Genomic DNA, 23447 nt, shown 5'->3' with positions numbered 1-23447 from the left:
TGTTTAACAATTATCCAGCTCTGGGTCATGTTTATGTTTAAGACCTAGTGACGGTGAACCTGCCAAAAGGGGGGGGTGGGGGCAGTGTTGAAAACCGTGGCCTAGATCCCTCAGATACTGCACTTCCTTTAACTGGAAAAATAACCTAGTTAAAGCCAAGTGAATTCATTCGAGGGTAGTCAAATGAATGTTTAATAGTTCAATATGAGGCCAGCAGGCAGTAACATAATGGACAAAACGCTAAGTCAAACAACGTGTAGGCTGTTTGAAAACTGGGTACCAGCTGCTAGTACTTTTCTGTGTACATTAACATTTATTTCTGAATTACAAATAGGAGTGGTACAACCCACTCAGCCACAGTTTCATAATACTTCATAACATTTCATTACCTCTAACTGCCCAGAAATATTCAGGCTTGTGTCAGCTAATGGTGAAATAAACCTAAGAGGACCTCAATGAATCACTTGGAAATGGGCTTTTTGTTCTTGTTGAATTTATCTGGTGCACTGGAACCCTGGGGGCAGCGATTGAGAATCGTTTGTTTTACGCTCCATTTCCAAAGATCTCAATGATCCAGCTGGCACACCGAAGCCCGATAACCAATCACGGTCATTTTATTTAACCATAGTGTAGATACCGCATTTAATTATTGGCTCTTGACAGTAACTATGACAGGACTGTCCCCAGCAGTAGCAGCTTAAAGTCAAGCAAATAAAGATAAGAAGTTGTAGATCTGTGGTTCTCCAATCTGATGGAGCATCTGTTTCATTTTTGTTTACGCAGAGAGAAAAATGAGCCCGAGCATTGGCACAATTCATCACGTTCGGCAGGAGCCGCACTCCTCGTCTCTCAGACCAGCTCACTTCCCATTTCCAGCAATTTGTTATTGTAAAACAAAAGCTGCACTGATATGAATTCCAGTTTAAACCAGAGTCAAGGCTACATTTTCCCAAGTCCTTTAAGACCTTGACCTCTTTTGTGCCAATGACTCAGACAAATTTCCAAACTGAGGGAGATTTCACACAGACTAGAAACTTATCTTTATTTATAATAATCAAAAGTCAGATAGCTGTGTTGATAACCACTTCCTGCTGCTCTGTACAATTTCTGTTTCCATCATATAACACAATAATTATGTTTTAAAGTACAGCAAATGTGGATTTCCAGTTTTAGTGCAAACTATGAGTATGATAGCTTTTCAAAGAATCTAACTGTGCTGTGCACTAACTGGGAACTTGAACACATAATTACTCTCACCTCCTAACTGCCAGTCAGCAGCTGGTTACAGCACATTCATGTCAACTTGAGGTATCTTATCTATGCCAGTCATGTACTGGTAAATACATAACGCAGCTCAAGCGTGCTAAACACGCTACATCTACATCTCTTGTAGACGTGTTCTGCAAGCTTCGCTCCAGTTTGTGTCACACTTTGCAGAGCAGCAGATGGGAGTCTTTTTTCAATGTGTGATAATACAGTCAACTGTTAAGAGTTCATAGAGGCTATGGGCTACTTCAGTTAACTTCTCTACCCTTCCCATAGCAAAGAAAACTTGTTAACGCTACTGGTGATTACCCAGAGTTCTCAGTGTTTGCTTGTGTCAGCCTTGTATTCAGTGCCCCCTCTGATTGAGGATCATGTCCACAGCCTGGGCTAGGTTGTCTACAGTGCCGTCAGCCATCACAGTCGGGTGCCTCTCATCACTGGGCCTGAGGGTGGAGGAGGAAAAGAACAGGTTTGAGGACTCACAGCACAGAAAGAAACAAAAAGCTGCTACAAAAGGGTTGGTAAACAAGGAGGACTAGCGGGGGCGTGGGAGAGACAATGGTTTGAGAACATTTACTAAAGTTGAAGCAGAACCAAGCAGAGTTGCCATACAGGTTGACTTATGGAGACAGATTTGTTAACAGCATCCATCTCCCTTTAGAATTAGTTTAAAAGTGTGTTTAACAGCAATGCAGTAGTATTTCTCTCGGCTGCTCCATTTTTTTTCCTTTGGGGGAGGGGGGGGGGGCACTACAGCTGAGCTCATCTGCCTCCATCTCACCCTACCCCTAGCGTTATCTTCCCTCACACCCAACCCAGCATCCATGAATCTCCTCTGGTCTTCCTCTTTTCCTCCTGCCTGGCAGCTCCACAGGTGTCATCGTTTGTACAACATATCAGATGAAATGAAGGTATCTGTGCTTTCTAAAGCACACGCGGGGTAGTGCGTGTTTTCTCTTTCCATCACCAGACTTTTCTGTTACGTCTGCAGGCAACTGCAGGAGACCAGATGGAAACCTTAATAAGAAGTGCTGGTTCTAAAAATAACCAATTCTAATAATAAACACATGAAAATAACAGTGTTGTTTTGTATCAACGGGGTTGGTATCTAATTATAATATACTGTTAATCTATCAGGCTGTAAGATAACACATTTCTTTCACACATGGTAATGGACTGATTTCTCCAAAGTGACTTTTCAGCTGTGCTATGAGCGTGGCTCTGTGACCCTGGCTCTGTGACCCTTCAACTACTACTGACTGAACTGATCTCGAATTTTTGTAAGACATTTAGAGTTACCAGTAGAAGAGGGACTTTTGATACAATATATCAAAAGGCCAAAGGCCTCAAACTGTCAGGAACCACTGTCCAACACTGCCCTAGACCGTAATTCTGTTTATACCTGATTTCCTAAATTGTGGGAAAGCTGTAGGCTTGGGCAAGATTAGCAAGGCTGTAGCCTCCACACTGGCTGCTGCCATTGTTTGGATCAAGGCCCAGTGATGGATGCAGATTTGGTTGTTTGATCAGCTGGTTGGGGAAATGTAATCCATTTGGTGTGGCACCAGGCATGGAGGACCCCCTTTCCAACCCATTCCATCAAAAGACAGAAATGCCCCTTTATTCATCTGCAGAACTGCCCTGGAGTCCTGCTCATTTATGAAGTGGTGCCTATAGATCCCCCTCCCCAGGCTGCCTTGACCGGGCTCTGTGTGCTGCCTCTGTTCTTCAGTCACGGGTTGGAGCTCCAGATGGGGACACTTTGTCAGGCCCTGGGTGTGCGGCACACACCGCCATTAATCCTGACTTCTGAGAGCTTACAGAGCACCATGGCAAATATTTGTGAGCCGCCAAAACGTAGCGACAGAAAGGAGAGGCCTATGCGGGGAGGGGATGGGGGTCGAAAAGCAGTGCAGAATGCCAAAGCCACGTTGAATACGGAAAAGCAGTGCCATGTGTTTACGCATGTCTGTCAGCTGCCAGTGCTTGGGTTATGTGAGCTGGTCCACTAATGGTTGGGGTTTTATGTCTCCTGTGCTGCATTACTCCCGCACCCTTTTCTGCCCGAGGACTGATTGAGTTCACACACGCACATACAGGCATGAACACACAAACAACATAGTCACATGGCTCTTATGTTTCAAGAAATGAAGCCAAAGGTATCAACCTCACCATCTCTCCAACCTGATGCTTCTTTAAATCTCACCGACTCCATCTTTCAGATATGCAAGAGTGTGTGTGTGTGGGTGTGTGTGCATTCATTTTGCTGCCTTCCTCCCATTGCCATGAATAATAAAGGAGTAACCAGGTCAATGTAACCATGCAAAATTCAGCACGATAGAGCTAGTGTTACCGGTGAGGTAATCTGCGGCTTGCTGCACGTCCTTCAGGTCAATGCATTATCAACACACGTGAAGAGATAGGTTTGGTTCCTGAGCCTGATTGACACTGCACAGCCATTATACAGGGATGAGGTCAGCTATGAGGCAGGAGGTGGGGAGCAGCCAAGAGTTTAATGCAACACAGCTGCCCCTACGCTGAAAGAGCAAACCGCCTCATCAGAAAGTTAGTAAACGATCACAAGATTTGGGCTGCAAGTGGCCAAACAAAACAAAAGCAGCAGTGTCGATTCTGAATGGACTTGGCTGGTGGTGAACCAGTACAGTAGCTGATTTGACAAGACCGATTTCGACAGCTGATTAACATTCAGTCAGTTCATCAACCAAGTTGATTTGCAGGCTGCAAATTTTCTCCCGTTTTTAACGACAGCCAAAAGCTTGAATATATTTGGTTTTAGACTGCCAAAGACATCGCATTGGGCTCTAGGAAGATTAAATGCTGATCAAAAGCAAAATTAAGTGGAGCTCTAAAACTGGATTCTATAATGCTGTCCATCCTTTAAAGTTATGAATGCTGCATGTGCTTCTTGTAGGCTGTCACAGGACTTGCTTCCAAGAAAACAAAAAAAACAAATCACCCATTATATCAATCAACAAGTCATCCCAATGATTCTTCTGCATGCTTTAAAAACAGGTACACCTCTAATCCCCTACAGTGACGATCACATGGCAGATGACCAAACAGCTGTGTAAGCTCAACACAACATGGGTATCAAGTCTATACTGCACAGGAAATATAAGGCGTAGAATGGCTTAGTGTGTCATATGATATATACAGTATAAAACATGATACTTGGCTCCATAAAAACAGACAGTTTTTGCAGGGACTGGTTGTTCCTTTATGAAAAGAAAGTGGATAAGAATGACTCATGTAGTGAGTGCAGTTGTGTGTGAAAGTGTGCTGTGAGTCAGAGACATAGAGACAAGGTAAGATATAGAAATAAAGGACTGTTGTTTAACCTGACGATAAGAAGGCGACTTCATCTTCATTTTGTTCAGATGCATTCAGCTGACTGTTGAGGTAACTGACCGCAGGGTGAGGAGGGCATCACGCTCCCATCCGTTAATGCTTAACTCACCGCGTGCACAGAAGGAAGCAAAGCTGTCACATATACCTGATTTCGATTTATGCTTCTCTCTTAACCTCCTCACCTTTCCTGAGCAGCCAGTTTGCTTGACACAATACAGATAAATCAGATAAGGTGCTCATGAGGGTAGAAATGAAGAGTTCAACCTGAATCAGCAGTGCATGACTCTAAAAGTGATGCTTTGGTCTGAAGGCACTTACATGCAGAGCAACTCTGGCTAGGAACATTTAGCTTTCCTGTAGTGTGACTGCAGGACAAAAGGCTACTTTGAAGCTTTGATCTAATCTATTGGTGGTGTAGACAAAACACCATAAACTAGTATAAAATCACCCAAACTGCCTACAAGAAATATGGCTCCAATTAGGCAGAAATTAGCATTTGTTAGCAGTGAAAGAGGCTAAGTAATTAGAGCGGGCTTTAAAGTAGGAACTGTGCATCTGAATGAACCTTAGATGGTCTCATTTCAAATTGGGAAGCTCTTCTGACCTTAGTGCATTCATGCACTCTTAAGTAGGAACATGGATGACAAATAGGATAGATTTAGGCAAATATTTCAATATTTCAGCCACTTTGTGTACTTTCTAAGTTGGCTTTCTGACTTGAGGGCGCATTCATAAGAATTTTCCCAGTTGGAAGTTTGTCACAAAAAGTCACAACAAAAGTTAAAGCAAATATATTTTACACACAGAAGGAAAGCATTTAAAAACAAACCCAAACACAGCATCAGCAAGTAAGGAACAGGCATAACCAGTGAAAGCTCACCAATAGGGATGTGACCATGATAAATACAAATGACCATGTTTTCAGTGTTCTTTCCTCGTTGTAACACTGTGCCCCAAATAAATAAGAGCTACAGCCTATCATCATAGGTTTTGTGTAACGTGAGCTGCCACTTAGCAACACAGTGAAGATAACACAAGAAAAGAGTCAGTCTCCCAGTGAAAGGTGGGAAAAAAAAGTCACCCCAGGTCAGTGTGTTGTTTTCATACCAGACTAGTGAAGGCAGCAGGAGCTGAAACACAGCCTTTTTTTTCTCCACACTACAACAGACAATATTAACCATAACCCGAGGGAGATCGTGGGTTGATGATATCTATAGCCTTTATGTTCAGTGAAGCCTGGTGGGTGACATAAGATGCAGACACAAGACAAAGCTTTCTCCCGTCACCCCGGGGATAGAGAGAGAGAAGGTGTGCGGCTGCTTGCGTTTCCTGCTGCTCTGTGCCGCTGCGGGAGCTTCGCCCTGGAGGGTGAAAATGTGATCACAGTTTGACCGGCTCTGTATGTATCAGGGATCCTCAACACCGGTTGCAGTGTTAAGAGCCTGGTTTTATCACGATCCACTTCGAGCTTCACTTTTCCTATCTGTCTGCTCTCTTTTACCAGATATTTACAAAGCACAGATAACATCCTTGAAATAATACAGCTGCGCATTCTTATGAAAAACAGCCTAACTGAACAGAGGAAACCACCATGCTATGTGCATGTTATGGCAACAGAAATGACAGATGCTAACTTGCAGGCTTCACATCCTCTGCCGAGTTTGTGGCGGCGCAGCGACCGTTATCGCTTCGCTTTACAAAAGGCTGTATAATGTTGAATCATGATCAGCAAACAGCTGCAGTATGGCTTTCACACTTTACACAGATTAACGGTTATTTCCAATCGAGCTTGGACACAAAAGGGGATTCCCTGGTTGCAGCGCAGAGAGCCACTTGATTATTTTTTTCCATCCTGTGGCTGTACGAAAACCTCCTGTGAGTACGGGTGATGATTGTGTGTTAGAGAGAATCCTGTTAAAACCACCCACTGGAAAGTTTCTGTCTTTCACAGTAACAAAAACATCCAATGAGATATGAACAGGATGCAAACCATAAAACTTTTGAAAGTTTTTATTTCCTCAACCCTCTACTTAGGATATAATCTCTTATAAGTTATAAATTAGACTTTTTTTTATCTGTTTTGTGTGACAAACATGAAGTAGGAAGAATAATACAAAGAATTAGAAATGTTTTCCACTGTTGCACGTGCTAATTTGTGGAGTCATCTTAAGTAATCCTCTGGGAGCTGAAAAAATATGGTTAAAAAATAAAAAATAAAAATTTGTGTTTACAAAGCCTTCACTCTCTTCACCACTTAACAGCTAATAATAGTGTTGTGCTCAATATGCAAAGCTTTGTGTGACCCAGATCTAACCACATTCTTTTCAGTAGTGTGCTGTTATTATTAGCAGCGCTGCTGATGACTTGCTAAATCTTCTTTTTTTGGGTGTACGTCTCAGGGTGTATGGGTGTTATGTTAGTGCTGAGGTGATGCTGAGTCACCTCCCTTAGATACAGAAAATGCAAGTACAACCATGCACACCCACTCGCAAACACAAATCATTACAAGGAAAAAAAAAATGGCTACAGCGGAATCCAGGCAAAGGCCCAAATCCCTTCAGCCAAACAGCTTGTCAACTGGTAATTGCAAGAGGGATTGGTTCCCCATTGAAACGGCTACAGGTCTGTGTTCATGTATTTAAGTGGCAGTGCCATGTTTCAGCTTGCCATCTGTGGGCTTTATTTCTCATTCTCTTCCACTCTCACTCATTTTCTCTCTCTTTCTCACGGGTGGAAAACTACTGTTGAAGGGGCTCAATGACTGAGGCCTGCTTAGCTCTTTTGTCTTGCCGTGGGAGTCTAGTCTCACTGTGAAAAGAAAAAAAAAAAAAAAACACTGGTTAATTATTAATATCTCATTGAATTATAACACAGAGCAGGCTTTAAAAGAACCTGCGGCAGGGGAAGCTAACACCCTAGGGTGGTGAGGGGATGGTAGGCCAAGCATGTGCACCCAGTGAAGTCTCATCAAGCTCTAAAACCTCTTTGTGCAGCTACTGCCACATCCACCTACAATCTAGATTCAATATCCGGCACACTATAGCGATGTAGTAATGTGTAAATCAAACATGAAAAACAAAAATGAAACATGCTTTTGAGATTTTGCTGCAGAGGCGTCTCACTTTACCTTTAAATTGTCAGTTCAGCTTTGTTACTTCTCAGATTTATGACTAGGTAATTGATCACAGGGCTCTCAAATGACCTCTTATCTGCTACATGAGACAGGACAGAAAACTCAAGTACCCTATGTAAATGATTTAAACTCTATATTTAACTGAATATACCACAAAGACAGTATAACAAATGTTAACACTGTCAAATGTCAGTGCAATGCTTAAAAAAAAAAAAATATCTCACAACTAGGTTAAAGTTAAATGATCAGAGATCAGTAACATGATTCATTATGAACTATATTTAATGACCTATAAAAGGGTTTAAATGGTTTGCAAATAACTGAATTATGCTATATTTACATTTTACACAGTGTCCCAACCTAAAAATAACCCTTTTCCGTAGCTTTAAAAAGCTGTTTATCTTTTCACACAGTTAAATTTGCTCAATTTTATTGTTTAAAGTCTACATTAAAAGCCAACCATGCTAGAGATAAACTAAATGGCTAAATAAGGATGTCCATATAGCCATACTTAAATGTAACTTTAAGACATTTTGAGAGGGAATACTGCAGAAAAAAAATTTTTCTACACAAAATAGTGCAAAAAGTAAAAAGAAAAAAATGTTATTGCAAACAATGTATTTTTAGTAAATATACCTGCATGCAATGATAAACAGCTTTAGATATGAGTGGAAACTAAGTAGCGATCCACACTAGTGGCAAATTATACATCCCATTCTAAATTCATAGGGTTTAATATGATGCCCCACATTGCTGGGAGCATGAAATTGTCCAAAATGTTGTGGTATGCTGAAGCATTAAGAGTTCCTTTCACTGGATCTAAATGGCCGAACCCAACTCCTGAACACACCCCCCCCCCCCCAACACTTGGCACAATGCAGTCAGATAAGTACCATTCTCCTGGCAACTACCAAACCCAAACTGGTCTATTGGATTGTTAAATGGAGGAGAATAATTTGTCACCCCAGAGAACATGTGTCCACTGTTCCAGTGGTGGCGTGCTTTACAGCACTGCATCCGAGGATTTGCATCGTGCTGGGTAAAGGCTTAGATGCAGCTGCTTGGCCATGAAAACCCATTCCATGAAGCTCTCTATGCACTGTTCTTGCACTAATCTGAAGGCCACATGAAGTTTGGAGGTCTGTAGCAAGTGAGTGTGCAGAAAGTTGGTGACCTCTGCGCACTATGCATCGACCCCACTCTGTCATTTTACGTGGCTATCACTTCATGCCTGATTTGCTGTCGTTCCCAATCACTTCCACTTAGTTCTAATACCACTAACAGCTGACTGTGGAATATTCAGTAGTGAGGAAATTTCACTACTGGACTTATTGGACAGGTGGCATCCTGTCACGGTACCACGCTGGAATTCACTGAGCTCCTGAGAGCGACCCATTCTTTCACAAATGCTTGCAGAAGCAGTCTGAATGCCTAGGTGCTTGATTTTATACACCTGTGGCCATGGAAGTGATTGGAACACCTGAATTCAATGATTTAGATGGGTGCAGGAATACTTTTGGCAATAATGTGTATCTACATAATAGCTGTAAATATGGCATTTTAAAATTTTGTAATTTTTGGGATAATATTAGTTAGATTTAAGGAACTAGTATGTATCAGTTCTACGGTTTTATTTGGCCTGTTTATGCTGTTGGCCATGAAATGAAAGTGATATGATGCTTTTATAAGGTTCTATATCATGCTTTTATTGTGTTGTTGGTGTACATAGGCTCCTCCTCTGTATGATGAAGTATCCTTGGGTAAGACAATGAATCTTGAAATGAAGCTGATGCATTCTGTGTGTGTGTGTGTGTGTGTGTGAATAGAATTTTAAAAAAACACTGTATGAATGTGTGTGATTGTGTAGTCATAAGCGCTTTGAGCGCTCAATTAGAGTGAAAAAGCACCAGGTAATTCAGAATTGGGGGCACAAGTTTAAGTTTATTTTTAATTTTCTCTAATCTAAACAGGCTCAAATATATACATACACTCAAGTTGTGCTCCAGGTTCTACGAGGTTTTTTAACTTGATGTTACGGTCATGAAATAAAAATTATATGATGGTTTTAAAAGGTGCTATAGATGTATAAATGCTAAATCCAGCTCATTTTAGTATGTTGCTAGATAGAACCTTCGAGGGCCTAAGATTTATCTGTGTGCCAAGTTTGGTTGCTCAACTCCTGATCGTGTAGCTGGTGATGGTGGATAAACAAACACACAGACAAAAATGTTGTGATATTAAGATACAGCATTGTGTAGCCATATTTTGCCTAAGTATGAATGTCTGGAAACATTGTACTCTGCTAAATTAGCAGCTTTTCACATCCATTCTTTTATACAGGTATTTGAAAATTACAGTTTCCGCTGGCATCATGAATAGCTGTTCTTGATTGCACACTACATTTGGAAAATTAAAAGGACTCACCATGCTAGTGACAAACTGGAATGATAAACATGGTTCTGTATATTTTGTTTTGGATACATAAATCATTAAAAATTTATGCCATACCTGCTGGGCATTTGGAATACACTGGGCATGGTATGCTCCGGTTGGACAGATTTTTATGGAAAATTTGGACTTTCAGGCATCTGTCTCAGGTTGCTGTTTTATGTGAGAAAGAGCTGGCAAACAAGCAAGCCTTGTCAAGAATTTTTCCCTTGCAGTAGTATATTCTGTCATAACTGTAAAGATATAGATGTTAATGCTAGGAACAGACACCCAGAGTAAAAAAAAAAAAAAAAGGCAGTGTCTGAAGAGTGCTGGCTGGATGAGGAAATAACTTCCAGAATTGATTTTTGTTTACATCCCCTACGAAATTCCCCAAATTCAACCCATGGAAATGGGATGAAAACATAGATTAAATTCCAAGTTAATTAGCAGCACTGCACGAAATCCAGCAAGCACATTTATGGTGAAGAGAATCTAAGGAAATGCAATTTCTGTCATATTTACCCTAAAATGCTGACTTATTTTAATTGCTGTAACGCTGTGGCAATGAAGAGGGTGCTTAAATTAACGACCCACCCATTTCTGCAAACAAAAAGACAAGATGGAAACATATAGTTAAGAAAGCAATCCAACCAACAAAACCTAGCTTTCATGTGTCTTCTATTAATAAGAAGGGAAATAGGGACCTTGTGCAACACACATTTTCCCATGCATCCTGCCAAGGCCCTGCTGCTGACTGACAAAGGAGATGCTGAGCGCTGTTAATGGCTGGTCAGACAACACTGTGCTTATCTGCATATGACGCATAATGCTAACATGATTTTTGCATTGGACATTACACTTTATTCCTTAACAGACTGTCAGAATAAAGTTTTATAAGCATAAATGAACATACAAATTATATATATATATATCCCATTCTGATCTGTTGGGTTTATATATTTATATACAAACCCGACAGGTCAGAATGCGCTTGCTTTTAGTTCCTCTGATCATCTGGGGGGACTTGGACACAAAAGAGGGTCCCTGTGGATTCAGCTTTAGCTCAAAGGCCATATTGTGAGTCCCTTCACTGCTGTATAGAGTCAGTGTTGTTGTGGTGCACAGATAAACAGACCTAAATGACACATTTAGAAACACTGTAGCTGACAAGTTCACAGCCCACAGCCTCAGTGGAGAGGAGTGCACTTAGATAACTTCACTTCCTTCCCACACAGACAAAACTAATGTGTTAAGAGTGGTTAAGAGGACAGGGTGTGGGACTGTGCTGTTACACAGAACACTATGAAGTGCCTGCACTCTTGTCTACAAAGGAAAACGCTGCACAGAGATCGAGACAAAGCAAAGTGAAAATGTGAGTCAAGCATAACCTGCTCAGGCAAGACTGCACATTAATTTCAGTTTAGTGTGCTCCAAAAAGAGAATTAAAAAGGTATTTAAAGGTTAAGAGACATTTCATAACCATCTAGGTGAGACATACAAGAAAGGCCACGAAACCATGCATGCTATCATATGCACTGATCTATATGACATCTGAGGAGGGCTGAAAGATAAGCTGGGCTGAAATACATAATGTATGTGGGAGCCATCCCAGGAATTACCATCAGATAAAAATCAGATAAAAACTCACTGGCAGCAAGGATCCAGTAATAATCAATTTCAATATTATGCCGACACAAATTTAAATGTGAGTATGTGCAGATATTTTCAGACCAGAACTGATCACGGCATGGAGAAAGTCCAGCTTCAATTTGGATAAGTTGATGTTTATTAGACAGACATTCAAATACAGGCAAATGATTTATGTGGAATAGTGCCAGGTTACAGCTTGTGGCCTCTTGAGGACCTGGAATACAAATGGAATTAACCTGCTCTAAACATGCTAGTAATATTGTATTTATTATACTATACACTTTACTATATTAAGCTAATAGCAAATATTTTCCTACTTGGACAGCCTCCTCTTGTGCTTACAGTCTGTTTTGCTAAGGCTGATTGGTCATTTGCTTTCTTAGTAAGCTGTCTTTCCTTCCATTCTCTGCATAATGGCTTATATGTGCAGGACTTCATTAGAGGCTTCAGTGGAAATCTGCTCAGGATATCCACACTAATCACAGGTTATGTGCCACTCCGACAGCCAGCTCAGTCTGGGCTGGGAAGGTTTCTCTGGACTGGTCTGTTGGGGACAACTGTACAGTGTATTGAAGTCTGTTAAGCTGTTAAAATCCTTTAGTGCCCGCTCACAGAAATTACTATGGCATCACTATGGCATTAAGCCACATACTTTTCAAGTCTCAGACCTGTTGGATCCGATCATAATACCGGTTGGAGTCATAGCTTGGAATATTTGCATACTAACCATCTGATGGGAAGTGCATGTCCTAAGGGATGTTACTCATTGCACACGGTTGCACATATTTTTTTGCATGTGCACAGAAGCTTCATTGATAAGGCCCACGCTCATGAAATATAAAACAGACAGTACTGTATATAGCCATGATTTTTACTGGTTCTGTTTACATATTCTTGTCACTCATAAGACAAGAACATTTTCAAACTAACAATGGCCTAAGGGTTTCACTAAAAGAAAAGACGAATTGTTAGCCTCTCTTTTTTCAAGTCAGATCATCACTACGCTATCAGGTTTCACTCAGCTCTCATGAATCTCAACTTACCTAAGCGCCAACTGTAACATCCGCCAAACAGCCTTAAAGTCAAAGAACTTGACAACTACAGAGCTTCTCAGCTGACGAAATGTGCTACATGAGAGTAACAGAAAATACCTGTCCTTTAGCATTTTGGGTCTGAAAATAAAGACTAAATTCACCTTCCAAATCCTTGCTTTAATTCGAGCAGGTTTACAACAATGCTGAAAGAACTGCTTGTAAGATTGACACTATCATGGCGCGCCTACGGGTCCAACAGAAACAGATTTTCTTAGAAATTGTTTCCTGGGTAGCTGTGAGCTATGTGAACATTAGTTCATGCTGAAAAGAGCTTGCACACAGTTCAGAGTTCCCCACAGGAAGTCCCTAGGTGACTGAACACATGAAAAAGCGATTATTGAGGCTCATAATCATGTAGTAGGTATGCTGTCTCATCGAGAATAATCTTCATGGTATCCTCGGTATCCTGAGGTTTCACCTTTTTCACCTTAAGATGCTTGTCAGACATTGTGGTGGTGGTGGCTCTGTTGTGGGTCAGAAATGTGTTTTCTACCACACTTGCAGGAAAGTGTACTTTTTTTTTTTACTTCTATGTTGATGCTATACAGCTAACTAAAAGACACTACTTTTTTATTGACTCTATTGTCACTTTTTAATGAACACCTGTAAATTTGTAAAAAGATACATTATCTATAAACATAATATAAAGTATCCACTTTGGGCTTGTCCATTAATATGAGGGGAAAATGTAATTCCTAAATGATTAATGCAATATTTTTAAATAAATTGCCTTTAATTCTGGTTACACTTCATTTCTAATCTGATTGCAAATATTGCAGAAAAAAAAAATGATGTCACAGTCCAAATATTTATGGATATGATTGTACCTGGTGTGACCACAAAGCTAGGAGTGGAGGTATTTCTGGAATAATCTATGGAAGCTCAAATGTTGGAAAAACACGAGGTTTTCCTGTTCATTACAGTGTGCCAATATAGCCATGAATGCCGCATTGAACTAATGAACCATTCTCTCTTTGGCATGTTCTTTTGAAACATGCAAACGTCAGCATGTTTGTTTTAGTAAATACAGCAGAGCATGAGCTTGGAGTAGCAGGGCATATGCGACCATAAAAATGACTGTAGGGAAACTAATCTGTATGGCCAGCAACCCCCCCCTTCCCCGGCAATGCTTCTTTCCTGTTGCGTCCCTCAGTGACAGCCACAGACAGAAAGGGCACGAACCAGGGTGCGGTTTCAGTAAACTATTTCATAGTTTGTATCATCAGGGACTAGTTCCCTCTTGAGAGCTTTAATCTGGCTCAGCCTGCTTGTTTCCACACATTCCCATTAGCAGTCAAGCGTTGACCACAGAGTGAGTCTTACAGTGTAAACTGCTCTGATGATGGTTGCTGCTGTGTGCTCTTTTTCTAGATTCCAACTGGAATACAGTACGGGCTTCCTCTAACTCACTGGCCCGCATTCAAAACACCTATCAACGCTGTGCCGGCGTACCACTCGCCGCCACACGGCTTTCTCCTCGGCAGAATTACAAGTGCCAGCGCTGAGGGGTGTGGGAGAGAAAAACAGAAATAGCAATTAAACTGGTTTATCGCCGCTGCATGAAGGAACAGCATGATCTGAACCTGCTGTTATGAAGCTTCAAACACTTCCTAGTTCTGCGCTGATGCAGTTCCTTGAAGATAAGAGAACAGAAACAAAGAACACAGACACTCGCGGTCACAGACTGCAGGAGATCACGACTGAAAAAAGGTAACATACGCTTGAAAGAGGAAAACAAGGACATCATACTCATAGCCCTACTGCTCAGTCAGTCTCATATTCTGGTAACTGTACAGATGTGTGCCTATCTACATCCCAGCATGTTTCATATTGCAAAGTAATCTTCATTTATCTTATGTGGCCCTGAGGCCATCACCTCTCTCAACTTGGCAATAAACATTATTCTTATTCTGATTTTCTTTTGATTGGCTGCCCCTCACAATCAAAGGTTTAAACAGGAGCTGGGTAGAGCTGCGTGGAACTGCTGAGATGATCATGCAAAGATGATCAGCCTGTGCTGTGTTTAGTTGCACATACACAGACCTTCATTTTGAACTTTGTGCATCCACCATCATATACAATCATAAAAAGCTTGATATGTCTGCAAGAAACACAAAACGGTTGAGACACACCTGCACTCTGCAGTTGTGGCACCTTTATTTCAGCTCGCTGTTCTGGTTCTAGCCCTGAAGAAAATTCCCTGTTTCAGTTCAGCTTCACTGCTTGTGTCAATCCTGTTTACTGCTGCAGCTGATAAATACTTCCTCCCAGTACCAAATGGCAGACAAACAAACTGAGCGCCTAGCTGGTGATGAGTGCAACACTTGGCAGCCAAGGACCTGGACACCATTTCTCTGAACAAGTGTTGCTTTTGCATACACTCGCGATTATCAGCTGGCCATAAACATTACTCCGAATGAATGCTAAAGCATGCTAGCTGGCAAGTGTTTTCTAACAAGTTAATAAGGTGATAATTAGTCAATATCAGGTTTACAGCTTGAATCCATGCGACTATGAAATCCATTCACTTTAATACCAAATGTTGCATATAATTACCCCATTTTGCTTGGAAAATCTGCTTTGTCTTGTTTTTAAACACAATTATGCATAATTGTCCAATCAATTATTGTTACAATCCACATTTCAGGCCAACATTAGTCCAAGAGCTTTTTCCCTGAAACCCACTGACTACAGATTTTCAATAGCAAAAACAGCACTTGTGGACACTGTAATACATGGTATTGAGCAACTATTAAAATTTCATATACAGGTTTAACGTTCTGACTACCATTCAACACTTAACTAGAAAAGTGAAAGACTGAGTACAGTTTAGAGCAGAGCTCAGTGTCTGCGGATTGTTCCCATGCATCTGATTAACATCAGCAGTCAGATCTCTATATTCTCAGTGTAATTTCCACCCACTTTTCAGTGGTAGGCCCCTCTTTGCAAACCTGGTCTACATTATAGAGCAAAGGGCTCTCTGGCTCCCTTGAGGTGCATTAACTTTCACTTGTTATCCAAGAACAAGGGAAAGTTGACCGCTAGCAGAACTGCCAATTACCGTACAAATGCCCTTATGTTGTGCCTATAGCTGACTAACAACGCGTACAGCAAAGTTCAGCAAAGCAACTTTGTTTGGTTCACTTCTGAATTTAATCAAAATGAGCCACATATATAATAATATACATTTTATTCAACAGTAAAGTAAGCACTTAAGTGCACACAAAACCCTTTTATTGTATAGGATTAGTATAACATGCTTAAATTTAGTTAAATGTGATACTTTTACAGATTACACATGTTAGCTTATAACACATTAAAAGTTGGATTTGAAAAGGATGAACACACATTGTGTCGCATGAGACTGAGCGAGGCACAATTTTGACTCTTTATCCCTGAAACAACCCACATAAAGAAAGCAAACGGGCTCATGAATGAACTTCAAAGCGTGTAACGATCTACCTCGAGCCGAACATTTTAAAGAGGATTTTAAGAAAGTAGGCACTGAAATTTTCACCATCTGACAGATCTTAAAAAAGAAAAAAGGCTTAAAGTATTCCAGAGCTAATGAGTACGTATGTCAAGTGAAAAGCATTTTAACACATGCTGATATGATTTTTCTGCGATTTGTATCTTTTCCCCTTCCTGTCTTGTCACCGAGTCTGAATCGGTCTTTTCTCCGAGCGTGATGGGAACTGGAGGCCTGCACAGCATCTGGTTGACTTGGAAACAGCTGTGTTTTCACAGTTCTGACTGAGGGTTTATAGCTGCTCAAAGCCAGCCTGGGTTCACTGGGCCCCGTTTGACTAAACAATGTTAAATATCAGGTCTTCCCCTACTCAAATTCCCACTGAAGCACTGTTAATGTCAAAGCTACTCCTCTTCTTCTCAGAGAACGTGTAAAGTCAGCAAGTCTGGGCAGTCTGAGGTCTGGATTATTATTAGGTTTCCTATGTTTAATAAACAAATGACAGTTAACTTTAGGTGTCATACATGAACAGCCGTTATATTTGGTTTCCAGTTGTGGGCAAAAGTATTCATAAATACAATGATGCTCTTCTGTTACTCTCACACATGCAGATGATGCATTGTGCAGCGCAGCTATTGCAGCAATTAATTCAAAACACAGATGATTTCTTAATCATTCCTACTAAAAGCTTTGGTTTCTATTTGACTGCTCTGCCCGCCTCTCAAATAAACTCTCTTGACTAATATTAATGAATCCATAACTGATAAACATGTCACGTAGCCAAACACTGCTTTCACATATGTTCCTCTGCTCTTCTCTTCTATAACCAGCTGCTTTCTCCTCAAAAGGGAAGAAAAAAAAAAAAAAACATGGTTAGGAAGAGATCTAGTTTATCCTGTGTTTAGTTGAATTGACACTGTTCAGAGTATCAGCACACTGGAGCTCAACTGAGCTGCCTGCTGGGAGAAGAAGTCACACAAACCAGATGGATTCATCAGCTTACTCCGCTGAGACGCTGCAGTAGACAAAGTTCAGCCTTCTTGGCTTTTGAGCTCAACACGCACACCGGCACAGAAACGCGCACGTCTCTCTCTCTCACACACACACGCGCATGCACGCACACGAGAATGACCGCTCAGACAGAGGGCAGGTTTTTATAGTGAGCGACCATGCTCTTAACGCAGGATTAAAGTTGAGCGATGCTCAAGCAGATTACTCCGCGTTCTTTAGTCACATGACCACAACCTGCATGCCAGTTTACGGGTAGCAGGGCAGTCCAGGAAGCTGGGCGCTTGTAAGACCGATTTATGGCTCACTGGCAAACAAAATGGACAATTTAAATATTTCCATTTTGGGCTACATTACAAAACAGCTTCTATTCAGTTACAGGCATCTCCCAGCTACGCTTCCTAACTCTGCGTCTTTTACATAATGGTTACTCATAATGTGGCGCAGTGGGATGTTAAGACAAATGTAAACATTAAAATCCCACATTTTTGTTTGTAGCAATTATTTGACTTTGGGGAAAATCTGCACAAGCAGCTGATACTGCTTTGGATTTTAGTTTAATGTGTAATTTTACACAGGTGTTAGCTGTTACTGAAACACTTACATTGCCATATTGCTACTTTTGCTTAATTAAGAGATCTAAATACTTGTTCAGCTGCTGAATCACAGTAATTAATGCCAATACTGCAAGGGTAAAACAGAGAAGAATTCAGCACTCTCCTCACATATCCATAAACATTTTCTAAATATACATATAGAACTTAAGGCAAAGGCAGTTACATTGTCTGAATTTATGGTAGCTATACTACAAATTATGCAGTACTTATGGCATAATGTGTAGTTCTATAACAGCATTCTCTCTTACACCCAGAAACTTTTCTGTTTCCTTCAATCTGTAAGCACCACATACTTCTAAAATAATCAACCATATGTTTCTGTAATTACACCATAAGGAAGGCGCCCCAGTGATCTCCAGATTTAGGACCATAAATCCTTTGGTGACTACGACCTTGCGGGCAATGAGCATCAACGTGCAGAGAGAATTAAGCTATTTCTGGCAGATTCTCAATCAAATAAACAAATCTGGAAGGTTTAAGAATGAGATGGCTGACTCGCAGGAAGCCTGCTCAATACAAAGGAACCTTTGCTCTGCAAATCTAGTATAATGGTGCCCTCTTGTGGCAAAGTTAAGTAGCTTTTTCAAGCTACTTCTACACACAGACACACTATTAGGTACACCTTGCTAGTACTGAGTTGAACCCCATTTTGCCTTCAGAACAGCTTCAGTTCTTCGCAGCATAGCTTCAACAAGCAGCTGGAAACGTTCCTCAGAGCTTTTGATTCATATTGACATGATAGCATCGCACAGTTGCTACATATTTGTTGGCTGCACATTCACAAAGCAAATCCCCCATTCCAAACTCCAAAGGTGCTCTATTGAATTGAGATCTGGTGACTGTGGAGGCCATTTGAGTACAGTGAACTCACCGTCATGTTCAAGAAACCAGTTTGTGATGTTTTGAACTTAGTGACATGGTGCGTTATCCTGTGGGAGGCAGGCCATCACAAGATGGGTACACTGTGGCCATAAAGGGAATGACATGGTCAACAACAAGGTAGGTATACCCTGTTCTTTAAATGGTGCTCAGGTGGTATTAAGGGGCCCGAAGCGTACCAGGAAACATCCCCAACACATTACACCACCAGCAGCAGCCTGAACCATTAAATACAAGCCAAGATCGATCCATGCTTTCATGCTGTTCTACCAAATTCTGACCCTAACATTCAAATGTTGCACCAGAAATTGAGACTCAGGCCAGATGATGTTTTTTCATACCTTCTATTGTGCAATTTTGGTGAGTCTGTGAGAATTCTAGCCTCAGTTTCCCGTTCTTAGCTGACAGGAGCGGTGTGGTCTTCTGCTGCTGCAGCGCATCTGCTTCAGGGTTTGATGTGTTTTACATTCAGAGATGTTCTTCTGAATACCTTGGTTGTAACCAGTGGCTATTTGCCTGAAGCAATCTGGCAAAGTCACTTAAATCACCTTTCCTTCCCATTCTGTTACTCGGTTTGAATGTCAGCAGGTCGTCTTCACCCTGTGTATGTACCTAAATGCACTGGGTTGCTGCTGATTAGATATTGGTTAACAAGCAGCTGAACAGGAGTAACAATGTGTGTTTTCTGTTACTTTTTGCCTCTGAGAGCACAGATTAATGGCAACAAGTAAGAGGTGCAGCAAAGCCGAAATATAATGCCCTTCTATGTGGACACAGGGTCTTTGGAGGTTAAGACATCACTGACCTGTACTTGCCAGTCCGAACCTGTACACCTTTCATCCCACAATGCTGCGCCCCACCTACATCGTTTAAAAGATCATCTCCAATCATTAGCACCTGAAAGTGAGAAGAGAGAAGAAAGAAAAAAAGCTGATGATAACACCTGACCACTGCTAACACTTTGTGCTTTACAAGTTTCAGTTGTTAATACCAGTACAGGATATTGATGCAATATTTCATTATTGTACCAAACTGCTAGCAGTTTCCTCTTTTGTCCTGGCTTCCTTACTAAGCTTCATCAGCAGTTGGTCAGATCAGTTTCAACCAGACCTCTTTTCTACTCATGTTTCTTTTCAAAAACTCCTCAGCTATCACCTCCACTGACTCCGCTGACCAACCACTGCCCGCTAAAAAAGGAGACACATTACAAGATATATAGCGCACTGGGAAAGTACAAACATTTTAGATAAAATGTGAGTATCTGAAGTAGCCATAAGTCCTACAGATCAAACAGGAGTATTTTTTACCCCCCTCGGTGTAAGTGTGTCAAGTGTAAACAGAGATGACCACAGACTCTCAAGGGAGCCTAGTGCAGAGGTATGCTAAGAACACTGAAACCCTACATCTGCTTTGTCTGCTTAGTGAGGTAAAACCATGGATCTACTTCACGTTATTAATTAAGAAGGCACACAAAAGTAGGGCGAGGAAGTTAATGAAGGTAGAGTTCCAAGGTGGCACAGAATGTTCCAGGAGTTGTGCAGTATCAGTAGTCTGTGCCAAACAGACTGTTGGTTCAGGGATTCTGAGAAGGCGTTTCTTAGAGAAACAAAGAAAGAAAGAATAACAGTGGTTTCTAAGGGAGAGTTTTAAGTGGGTGACTCAACAAACAAGGAATTTCAACTGTGGGAAGTAAAAAAAAAAAAAAACAGCCTGGGTGAGTAAATGAATGCTCTGGAGAGGGCAGATGATTTCGTTGTGGATACGGCCGTGTATCTGAGAAAGAAAAACCACAGGAGTGAAGCTTGTGCTGAGAAGAAAACTTTCTTTGAGTGTCAACTACAAGCAGCATGTTTATTTTTGTGTGTTGGATTTGCAGTGCATATGTTCCTATGCACGGAAATGAAAACGTGCAATAATTTTACAATGCCACCAACAGGGAATGCTTACATTGCTTACTGTCACATATAGTTTAATTTAAAATCCACTGTGGTGGTGTACAGAGGCAACACTAGAAAAAAGTCCATAATTTGTCAGAAAAACTGTAAAAACGGTGCCTAAGCAAAGGGGAATAAGCTCAACAAAGCAGAGCTACAAAACAAAAACTTAAACTGAACTTGTCTTTATTGCACAAGTGACACTAAACTTATCTGTCCTAACTTGTACACTCTGCACATGCAGGGTCATCTCCTGTCGCGTACCTCGTGTGGTTGAAGGCCCAAGTCATTGAGAACACTCTGGAAGAATGTTGGTGAAGGCTTTCCAATGACTTCAGCCTTTAAATCACAGGCATACTAGAAGGAACAGAAAGCCAACATTACTAATAACCTATTTATTTCCACAGAAGTCTGAAGAAATACATCAGTGCGCCCATTTTACCTCCAGAGCTTTCATGTAAACGCCAACATCTAATTTCAAACCATCCGTCTCCTTGTAGTATCGCCTATGAAGAAAGATTAACATCAATAAATATATTTCGGTCCGTATGTGTTACTTGGAATAAGCAATAGAGTAACAACTGCTGACTAGTAATATTAAATTACCCCTGGCCCAGAGAAAAAAGCACCGGCTTCTCCAAGCCTATAAGGACCCTGAATGCCTCATTCAAGTTCCGATAGGAAAAATTTTCCGCTGCATCTCCTATAATCACACAGTTTGGGTTGTTTTTGTCAACGCCATCAAATTCGGGGAGAAGTCCTGCAGAGGAGTAAAGTCACAGCTGGATCATTCCATCACAAATCATCAAATTTTTTACAACATTTTTGGCTCAACCACCTGATTTGCCTGATAATTTTATGGTTTAAAAATTGGACATATATATATATAATGATTATTGTGAAATTTTAGCTTCATGTATGAAATATTCTTCTCTCTATATTTTTTAAAAAGGCCCATCCACCCACGTTCAGGTCTTTTTTCTTTAATACATAGTAATCCGAGACAATGTTTGCACATGACTATCTCAAAAACTTTTAAAGATAAAAGTCTGAAATCTGTAATTTGGGACAGATATGACAAATATGGTGAAAAAGTATGTAGTTGTAATTCACAATAATGTAAAATGAAATCCATCCATCCACTTATCCTGTTCAGGGTCGCGGGGGGGCTGGAGCCTATCCCAGCTGGCATAGGGCAAGAGGCAGGGTACACCCTGAACAGGTCGCCAGCCTGCCGCAGGGCCAACACAGCTGTGGGCAATTTAGAGTTTCCATTAACCTAACCCCACTAAGTGCATGTCTTTGGACTGTGGGAGGAAACCAGAGTACCCGGAGAAAACCCACAGAGAAGAAGAGGGAGGGGCCTGGGCCAAGGTGGAATCGAACCCAGGCCTTCCAGGTGGTATTGTAACTGTGAGGAAGCAGTGCTAACCACCGCACCACCATGCTGACCTAAAATGAAACATGCAGAACAATAAGAAGGCCCACTTTGTAGGTATGGACATTCTCTGGACGAGTCTAATAATTCAGGTTAAGTTTAAAATATACCAAGGTGCATGCTATTCCCCTGATCCCTGCTTGCCTGTGACATTAGGGTTAGGGTTGGGTCAGGGGGTCAGGGTTCAGGTTTTAGCCTTTTATTGGACTACTAATTGGACCATTGGACACGGCAACTCGGCTTTGCAAGACTACTCACATGAAATGAGCTACTAACTCATTTTTAATAGCTATTAATTGTTTTTGCTATATTTATTTTTATATACAAAAAAATTGTACCCAAGTACTTGAGATGGAATGACCCCGTTTATAATTTAACACTTGCAAATGTAACATAAATCACTTTGTTATGTACTGCTCACATATCCTATACCAGGGCTTTTGAGCCTTTAAATGTACTTTTAATAAGCATTTATTGTAGGTGCATTCTTAGAACACACTCAACTAAGAAATGGTCCGAAAACTTTAAATGCATTCATCTGCACAGGGTCAAATATGAAACTTACCATCATGTATTAGCAAGTGAGGCCGTAAACCCCTGTCTTTGAGAACGGCCATGGCTGCAGGGGCAGGAGGGAAGACCTCTGATGCAGAGATATCAAAGCCCAGTCTTCGAAGCTTGGCTACAAACTTCTCTCTGGTGGCTTGAGTCTCATTGGTGCAGAAACGCAACTGCAGGTCAGATTCCTTGAGCCTTTCAATAGGTCAGGAGGGCACAGTGAGGGACGGATGTAGCTCAGTGTTATGGAAACACACTAATTTGACTAAACATGACCACAGTAAGTGACAGACTTTGACAGCCATGCAAACTGGACACGCAAATCTAAAACTATTTCTAAATGTGAAATAATTCACTCACTTTTTCACAGCTTCGATCGAGCCAGGAATGGCAACTCCGTCGCCTTCCCCGCTGTCATATAAAACACCACACAGGTCCAAAATCACACCTTTTAAACTCTTTGCAAAGCCCGGCCAGCTACTGTCAGCCATGACGAAGTGATTAGTGCGCATGCGTATAAAGTAAAGCAGCACGTGGCAATCCACATGTCCCGTTTAAAGTGTGTATTGACAGTGTTTTAAAAATTTACATCTTACAATAGA

The 23447-nt window shown here is 41.1% G+C and overlaps 1 protein-coding gene across 3 annotated transcripts in view; it reads right to left on the bottom strand.

The window, feature by feature from the left end:
- lhpp (phospholysine phosphohistidine inorganic pyrophosphate phosphatase) overlaps positions 1-23357 on the bottom strand; it is a 29079-nt gene extending 5722 nt beyond the window's left edge. The window contains exons 1-7 of one of the 3 annotated variants that reach the window (XM_030755931.1): positions 23206-23357; positions 22853-23040; positions 21456-21609; positions 21292-21355; positions 21114-21206; positions 19721-19812; positions 1576-1709 (exon numbers count right to left, since the gene is read on the bottom strand). In XM_030755931.1, the coding sequence (XP_030611791.1) occupies positions 1613-1709; positions 19721-19812; positions 21114-21206; positions 21292-21355; positions 21456-21609; positions 22853-23040; positions 23206-23357 (840 nt within the window). In that variant the 3' untranslated portion in view covers positions 1576-1612. Of the gene's footprint in view, positions 1-1016; positions 1710-7184; positions 7444-19720; positions 19813-21113; positions 21207-21291; positions 21356-21455; positions 21610-22852; positions 23041-23205 lie in introns of those variants that run through there. The other 2 variants (XM_030755930.1, XM_030755932.1) reach the window with 2 other exon arrangements.
- Between the last annotated feature and the right edge of the window lie 90 nt (positions 23358-23447).

This window comes from Archocentrus centrarchus, chromosome 19, assembly GCF_007364275.1.
Source record: "Archocentrus centrarchus isolate MPI-CPG fArcCen1 chromosome 19, fArcCen1, whole genome shotgun sequence".
NCBI classification, from domain to species: domain Eukaryota; kingdom Metazoa; phylum Chordata; class Actinopteri; order Cichliformes; family Cichlidae; genus Archocentrus; species Archocentrus centrarchus.
The sequence above is the reverse complement of the archived record's forward strand: the minus strand, read 5'-3'. Positions and strand labels throughout refer to the sequence as shown.